Below are 9,459 nucleotides of genomic sequence, written 5' to 3' on the forward strand. Positions count from 1 at the left end.
TACTCTTACACTGAATTGTCCCTTTAATTTAGTTGCCTTTTGGTCATGCAATATGGGCAACAGGTAGAATTTCAGCGTCCTACGTGCAGGTCTGTAGCATATACCCAGCATCCAATTTTGATGACTTCGGTACAAATTCTCTCGGTCTTGAGGTTGATGACAGAAAAATTTACATAAATGAACAATACTTTACTTAGTAAAGTTTATGTTTGTTAGATACGTAATTACCTTGTATACCTCAGAAGTGCTAATTATATAACTGTCACAGCTGGTATAAAATAGACCAAAGGTAGTAAATTCATGCGACTGAAAAATAAAAATATATGTAATGGAACTACAAATTAAAATGAAATTGGCAAGATTATCGTATTTTTTGATAGAATATCACAGTACAGACGTATAAGAATGAAAATTGACCATGCGTTCCGGAAAAGATGGAATTGTCGACACTCGTCATAAAAATCCCAGCAAAGCTGGGCAGCGTTCTTAAAAAGTAAAAACACATGACTACGCGATAATGATTTAATTTGCACATGCATCGTGGAATGGCTACAAATAATTTAATGTTACTTTCTGGTGCCATCGATAGTATTTAAATAGTCCTCTCCACAATCCCTCTTCTGGCGTGAGCCGTAGCAACGATAACTAAAATATTAAAATGCAAGTGAATTAAGATATACAATTTCGTACAAAATGCCAATGCTAGCAAGAGCGCAAAGAACAAAGTCGACTCTTTGTGCGATAACAAAAGTTTTGCAAATGATTTTATACTCTACTGGTAGCCGTAAAGGAACAGTAGTCGTGACTTAGGTGAAAATAATTGTTTGCATCTCACAAAACACAATATTTCCATATAAACAAACAACACCATCATGAAGTATTCGTCAACAGCTCCAGACATTCAGAAATCAGGATGCACAGCAGAATATGCACACAATCGCGACTACTGTTCCTTAAAGTGAACAGTCGGGAAAGGTTGGCTAAAGACGGTAAAAATGGTGTGAATGTATCCAGTATAATTTCTTATGAAATAGAAAAATAAATCTCCCATCAAAATCTGTCTGCGTTCGAAGAAATTAATTTATAGTATAGGAATCCTATAACGTGCTCCCGGCTGACTATGTCCGTGGTTACATTTCCACGCAGCCTCGCTTTCAATGCTTTCAACTTTTCTTTATTTAAATGGTCAGAACTGGGAAACGTAAGCAGAACTTGACCGTCGTATTAATATGTGAGGACTTTTGGAAGGCCAATGAACGCATTTAGACTGGTTTTCTTTGCCCGACTATTCACTTTAATTGTAGGGTCCCACTAGTGAAATGAAGACTTCTTTTGCTGTTGTTCAGATTTCAAATTAATTATTACTTGATTGCATAAGAGTTTTATTGTGCTCCGCTATTACTAATGGTTATAATTTCTTGTTATAAAGGTGGTTATCTATCTAAAATATTTCCCATTTGGCCTTTATTTTGATAACAAGTTGTGCGCTTTCCTATTGTAACATCTTTTAATCGATCTTTTGCATCATGCAATGTTCAATGTACGGTATATTGAAAATGCACATTTATTGACAACTCTGCATGTAGTTAGTGCAGCCGATTTAACACGTTTGTCGTTAATGCTTCTGCACACGTTTCTGTCTGAACTAAGGATGTGATTATCATATTATCAATGTTCAATAAGGTCACACGTTTCATTGACACGCCAGGCGAATCTTCACCCGGACGGAAAACATCACGTCAACGATGATCGATTGATACACAAAATCATCTACAGTTTATTAATTAGGGTATTTGTTCTACTATGCATCTGATAATGAGTAAGTCACGAGGCAAAAACAAATGGCTCTTTATAAACATGAAATTTTTAGCATATGTACAGGCAGCATTCATCAAACAGACGCTTATTTCGTCATTCTAGCACAATCTGAAGTGATGTTGCCCACCTGATGTGTAACAAATGTACTAGCTAATAACTGATATCTTTTGACGCAATATTTAATTTTTAGTTTCCCTGATTAAAGACGAAAAACAACTGATCACCACGGTATATATATAGAGTGAAAGTTATGGGTAAATATATTTGAGTTCGTGTCTTTAAATGAACATGATGAAAAACGATCACGTTTTGAGGACCTCTATGAGTTTGATATAGCGCGTTTCTACGACAGCTAATCTCAGACAGATTATGAGTATTGCTTCAGTAAGATAGCGCTAGAAAGCAGGGAATTCACCACTATCACAAGGAGACACAACACAAACATACTGCAGTCTCCCAAACCACACGCTGTCCTAACACGCAATATGTCGCATACAGGAGAGACCGTCAGTAAATGGATACGTTAAAGGTGCTCCACCACTGACATTGGTATTTTTCACTATCAAAACCAGATAAATTAGTATTCTTCTTTAGTTACAAAAGTTACTTGTGTAACATTATTACTACTACTGAAAAGTTTGGTATTATCATTTTACTTCAAGATATAAATTGAAAAACTCCTTAGCACACTATGTCCTATATAGAATGAAGTACTGATTGCGCATGCACGAAAAGCAAAATAAATTATATTATTTTTTGTGTTAATTAGACATATATACATACAAGATTAAACACCAATTATTGTTCAGATGATGAGTATCGTTCAATGCTCTATCGGCGGTGGAGCATCTTTAAACAAAATCAAACAATGGCAACCACAGAAAAACCTATACTAGACCTTTTTAAGTCCCTGGAATTCCATCTTCATTGGTGTTCAAATGGTAATATTAGCAAAGTCAATTTAGCGACCAGGGCTTCGCTTTGCCTTCATGATTTATCGTTTACACTGAATTAGAATGTAAACATAAATTATCAAAGATACCGCTAATAATGGTCGAATCCTAATAAACTGGCGTAATATGTATCATTAATTTCAATATCAGATATGTACATATGGAGGCCGAACCATAATGTAGTGAGACTTGATGATAATACTACCACACAATTACGTGATATATAATGAATTGATAGAAACCAAATGGATAGCTGATTTGCCTTATATGGAACGATTATGTATCTCGAACATAAATGTTGTGGCTTGATTGTCAATACTATTGAGCGAGAACAAAACGCCAATTAATTACCTTATAAATAGGCATATGCTACCGTGTCACTTAATTTCACTTATACCGGGTGTTGATTAATTTGATACAGAATCAATTATTTCTATGGAGGCTTAAGCTATTCCGTTTCCTCACCCACATAACACATGTTATAGTATTCTGTTTTCGTTGTAAATACATGAACATGACGTTGAACGTCTGATCCGATTGAAAGATACTGTACACCATATGAACTATTCGTTGTATGGGAACTTGTTGTTTTCGTTGTTGCTTTGAAACCATGAATATAAAAAACAACAAAAATGTTCAATACCAAACTTCAATCACAATTACAAAGAACATATATCCCCGAATAATTCTACCCACGAAAAAATTAATTTGCTCCAGACCACGAGAGATAGTACCCACGAATGTTTCATGTTTAACACTATTGACACGTAGTTGTTTATCCCTTGTGTCCTCCATATACTCCCTAACTATATAACTAAATAACAACAAACTAATTGTATGCAGTTAGCTGCTCGGCATCTGGAACGACAGAGTCAGCGTTTAATTCATGTATGTGTTATATATTACGTACAGGAATACATATTATGCTCGCCCAACACACTTTCCCTCTCAGATCGAGCTTATATAGCATAAAACCAAGCCCGACACCCAACCTGAAAACCGCTTGTGGGTGACAGGAGGTGTACCAGCCCAATGCTTAAGGTTTATAATTCGCTGGGATTTCTATTTCATTGAATAAAAACCCGATCATCAATCACCCACTGATCATTGATATTGCCTAAAGATGCTAAATACGAAAAACAAAACGCAAACCGGCCTTGACAAAAACACAGCCATGTATATGTTATATGTGTATCTATATATATCAATATCACCTAAAAAGGTTAAATTGAATAGGTCGTTCCTGTAGCTAACCGAACGCTAGAATGACCAAACCTCGCTACCCGATACCCTACTAGCCCACCTAATCTCATTGGACGAATAAAAAACCGCACGTGCTATACAATGCCACGTGTACGTTATGTAACTGCAGGACAAATATTTCCCGCTATTCTACGAAACGCGGGAAATTTAAAAGTCCTCCATATACTCCCTAACTATAAAACTAAATAACAACAAACTAATTGTATGCAGTTAGCTGCTCGGCATCTAGATATAAAAAAGAACGGGAAAGGGTAGTCATAATTATCTACAAGTGCATATTAATCTACAGCCCTAGTTGCTTCGTAACTTCCAATCTGTTCTGAAGCGAATCGGCCACGTAGCCATCTTTTGACACATCGCTTCTCCATCTTCCGTGCCTTTTCCAGCACCTTTCGTTTACATTGCCATTAGCAGCTTCTGTAGCACCGCCAGCCCTAAGAGAATGTAACCCTAAGTCTAGTCCTTTACTTACCTCGTTTAACCTCTTTACAACGCATTCCCTGGCCCTTGTATAGCTCAAAGGTTTTTGCTTATATATCTGCTTGCATTCTGCCTTACTACGAAACAGTGGTTTGAACAAATAATCTTTTGAACTCACCGTTGCTCCAGACAGACCCATAAACCTTTTTAACATCAAATAAGGACATGCCACAGTCTTACCTTTCGCAATCACCACCTCGTTTCCTAATCTATATTGATCCGTTTTACTCTTTCTAATGTTTAACTTCAAACAAGATTCATGAAATGGACACATCCTCGCATCGCAACTCACTCAACTCATTGTACCTTAAAAATCCCGCAAAACATAAAACAATCATAGCCAAGTCTCGCACCACTGAAATGTCCCTAGAGTCCTTATGAATATCGCACAAACATATCAACATGTCCGCTGACACACAGTCCTTCTTCCTCCTGGGCGCTCGCACCTGCCTTTTAGCGGCCTCCATCAAATTTTTAACAAAACTGTTCACTGTGGGATCTTCGAATCCGTTGATCGAATGCGCCCATTTAATTCCGTAAATTGCGGCAGTAACCATGCTACCAGATCCGCCCGTATCCAAAATATGAGTCAAGTATAAGGCTACTTGTACCGGTTGTGCGGGAAGATGACAAACGTTGTCCTGTTTTGCGAAAGTCTCCCACCTTTTGAACGCGTTATAATACTTTTCAACAGTCTTGTCGCTCCTCGCTTTTAAAATGAATCCCGCCATTTTCTTGGCCAAATCGTGTGTCCGGGTGGTATGTTGCCCTGTACGCTTGATTGCCTCATCTATGTTTGTGAGTAGCCCGACACCTGAAATCACAAAAGCAATTTGGATCAAAACCTCAGCCTTAAAGCAATCATCTCCGGACCCCCGTCCCTACCAAAAACCCCGTTCTTTCCTTTTCCGGCAACTACACTGCCCGAAGGTAATATTTTATGCTCTTTCACGAAAAACGCGTATTTGTCTCCCCTTGGAGCTATCACAGGCCAGAATGGAGCAGAAGTCCAGTATGGCACTACCAGAGTACCCATGGCTTTCTCGTCCATCATTTTATCAACAACCTTCGGTATCAAAGCAGGGGGCGGTACTAGCCAATTGTTCTGGCCAGCCCAGACCTGACCCAGACCGTCTATGCCCGCTGTCCCAGGACACCACCACCTCGAGTTGAAAACCTCACATTTTGCATTATTATAATTAGCGAACCTGTCTACTGTAAACTCTCCCCATTTCTCATTGAGCTCAATGAACACACTGTTCCGTATATACCAGTCATCACTGTCAGCCGTCTTACTGTATCTATCCGCCAATTGATTATCCGCCCTTGGCACCCAGGCTGGCAACAATCTAAGACCTCTGCTAAGGCAATCCTCTCTGATCATTACAGCCTTCTCATTCAGTATCGGTACCTTGCTACCATTTACCAATATAGAAGCTACATTCTGACTATCGGTATACCACAACACCTTCTGCCCTACCAGGCTTCCATTGTAATGTAAAAGCATACGACGTACAGCCTCCAGTTCTCTCCAAGTTGAGCTTTCCTTGCTCTCTGTATCTGTCCATTCACCCAGAACCTCACTTTTATTTACGTGCAATATGTACCCCCCCGTAACCTGTAGCCGAGGCATCGCTATACACTACAAAATCATGCTTGTAAGACCTGTCTATCTGAGCACCGTTCAAACTTTCAACATTGTAAAACCAAAATCGTAGTTCGTCTAAAGCTTCCTTTAATATCAAAACGTTGGAATCCCAACTTGCCTTCATCATCACACTGGCATACATATGCCTCGTCATCATTCTGACGACAGGACCCATAGCTACCTTCATAGCGATAATCTGACCTACTAGTGCAGCCAACTGCCTCGCTGTCACCCAGCATCGATCACGCGATACGTTATCCAATAGAGTACGTAACGCCGATTTTAACCTCTCTATCTTGCTGTCCGGTACAAAAACCAATCCCTCAGAGAATGACCAACGTAACCCCAACCATATAGCTTCCTGACTTGGCACCCAGCTACATTTTTGCTCTGCAATCATAAAACCAAATCTTATCAAATCGCCCTGTACCGACCTACTCAGGTCGCTAGCCTCAGCTTCCGTAGCTTTACCCCCGATGCCGTCATCGAGATACATGATAACCCTGTGACCCTTTGAGCGCCAGCATTTGACCAATACACGAGTGACCTTTGTAAAAATATACCCTGCTGTGGAAAGGCCAAATGGCAATACATTAAAAACGAAATATCTCACCTGGCCGTTCACGACCCAAGAAAATCCTAGAAATGTTCTATGATCTGGAAAAATCTCGATATGGTGATAAGCTGATTTGAGATCGAACGTAAAAACCCAATCTCCCTTCCTAAACAAATCTAATGCTACTGTTGAATCCTCGTACCTGAACCTGTATTTAAACAAACAAGGGTTTATGTGTCGACAATCTAACACCAAACGCAACTTCTCCTTATTGCCAGCTACAGTCAATGGATTGACCACCTTTGGAATAGTATCTACTTCTCTTATACAACCTTTCAAAAGCAATGTTTCTATCTCCTGCTGTACAAAACCCGCATTGTCAAGTGCCGATTTATTATTTCTTAAAACAATGCAATCCGGCATTGAATACATAGGTAACCTATAACCGTCACGTATCACATTTAAAACATTCGAACATGCACCTATACTCTCCCATTCATGTAAAGCACTACGCAACATTCCTACGGGTGACCTGACCTTTGAATCTGACCTTTCACCTGTCGACCCCACTACGGTAGTAAAATTACCCACTGAAGCAGAACTGGACGTAGCAACCCGTGTTTCGTCCAACATATCCTCATACGCTACAAATACGTCTCTCACTGACAAACGTGCTTCCACACAAAAACAAAAAGTGTTACTTATCTTATTTGTGCCTTTCTGCATACAGTCTACCCTCCAGTGACCGGGCTTTCCGCACGCGAAGCACAATCCTGGTCGCCTGCTCCCACCCGCCGTCGTCGTGTCCGCTGCACCCGCTTGGCTCTGAGTGTGTTGTCTCGCGGAGGTACCATAGGGGAAATAACGCTTCTGTCGAGTGGTTCTCTGGGTTTTTATCTTCCGTTGCGCCCTAGCCTCTGCCCTAGTAATACGCTTCTCGTCCTCGGAATCCTCCGCTAAAGCATTTGTTTCGTATTCCTCGACGACTTTCCAACCAGTTTCTGATGAGTCGGCCATTTTTATCAATTTCTGCCTGTGCTTAACAATGTCCATACCTTCCGCTATACTGGCACTAGCTCTCTCCGTATGCGCATTATGTAAAGGGTTTTCTTGTAAAGATGTATGCGCCTCCTGCAATTTCATGTTGATTTTGGCGTTTACTTTAAACTGTTCTTCGTTTCCTTTCTTCTTAAAATGATAAGGAGAAATCTCCGAAAACCTGGAGAATTGAGCTTCAGAAATCATTTTCTGTGACTCGCTGATTTCTACTTTGAAAGTCTCTAATTTTGAAGTCATGATGGTCTCCAGTTTGTCGAGTAGTGGCTGCTGACTCTCCATGATTACGTGAGAAAAAATTGAATAGGTCGTTCCTGTAGCTAACCGAACGCTAGAATGACCAAACCTCGCTACCCGATACCCTACTAGCCCACCTAATCTCATTGGACGAATAAAAAACCGCACGTGCTATACAATGCCACGTGTACGTTATGTAACTGCAGGACAAATATTTCCCGCTATTCTACGAAACGCGGGAAATTTAAAATTCACGTATTGTAAGATGATTCTCTTCAAAGCTCTGGCATCTATGTAAACCATTACTTATATTTACATTAATAACTTAGTTTGGGGTATCTTTCATGACTTATATGATTCAATTATTTATTAATATCTCGCGGATCAAACTTTTGTGATCTTAAGAATGTTCTGCAAAATCGCGAAAACATCATCCCAGCGAAAATACCACGCTCTATGGTTTGTCATTGTTGATATTGTTTTATTGTTTATTCACAAAGTCTATTTCATTGACTGATGTCAATATTGATATTTATACCATATTGAAGAAAGCCCTTTTTATTGAGTAAGATGTCAATGTAGATTTCACAGTTTTCTATGTATTTCGTCAATGTTAATAGTTGTTTCACTATCATTATTCAACACGTGTCCCTTTCGTGGTGTATTAATGTCATTTATGGGTCAAAGAAGTCATGTCAACGGTACACGGGGTCCTTACAAATGTATGTCAGTAGGATACGAGTTACTTCAAACAGCTAATATGGGACAAGGAATTCATCCTAACCATGTAGATCTACATAGTTTTTGGTCTGTTATTATTCAACATAACGACAGTGAAAGTAATCTCTGGGATATCGAGAATGTGAGCGGCGCATTTGGATAACGTGAAGCTTTGACGCCAACGACAATTTCTTTGTGTGGTTAAAGACCATGGTTTTTAATCGAAGTTATTTTTATTATACTGACATTTCACCTTACTTAAAATATCTTAAACATTACAGCACGCTTTAGAATGGAGCAATAGGAATAAAAAGTTGTTATTGCCATATGTATAGAATACATACCTAAACCTAATAGCTTTGCGCAGTTCTCAATTCGTTGGTTTTTGTTTATGTGTCAAAATATATCGAATGGTATTTCGATCTTACCAGACTACATTCTTTGTTGTCTTTGTATATACAATACATCATGTTGTTTTTGCCAAACTGTTTCATAAATGCTGAGCATGTAGGTTTTAATCGTAGACGTCAAACATCGACCCTCTTACAAAACAATACCACTAAGTCTAACCATTGTTTCAAATGACGGAGAAATCGATGCTTGTACCTCAAATGTTTAAGCTCTTCAAAATGACAATTGAATCTTTCCATGAAAGGCTACAACGAAATGTGATATTTTGATATTAAAAGTGGGTGTGTTTTTCATTAGCATTGTTTATAGATTTTCCA

The 9,459-nt window shown here is 39.1% G+C and overlaps 1 protein-coding gene across 1 annotated transcript; it reads right to left on the reverse strand.

The window, feature by feature from the left end:
- Window positions 1-6,023: 6,023 nt before the first annotated feature.
- LOC138335026 (uncharacterized) lies at window positions 6,024-8,266 on the reverse strand. Its single transcript, XM_069283925.1, has one exon. It carries the CDS (start codon window positions 8,156-8,158, stop codon window positions 6,101-6,103), a length of 2,058 nt encoding a protein of 685 aa, XP_069140026.1. The 5' UTR covers window positions 8,159-8,266; the 3' UTR covers window positions 6,024-6,100.
- Window positions 8,267-9,459: the final 1,193 nt, after the last annotated feature.

Source organism: Argopecten irradians, chromosome 11 (genome assembly GCF_041381155.1).
Source record: "Argopecten irradians isolate NY chromosome 11, Ai_NY, whole genome shotgun sequence".
Lineage (NCBI taxonomy): Eukaryota > Metazoa > Mollusca > Bivalvia > Pectinida > Pectinidae > Argopecten > Argopecten irradians.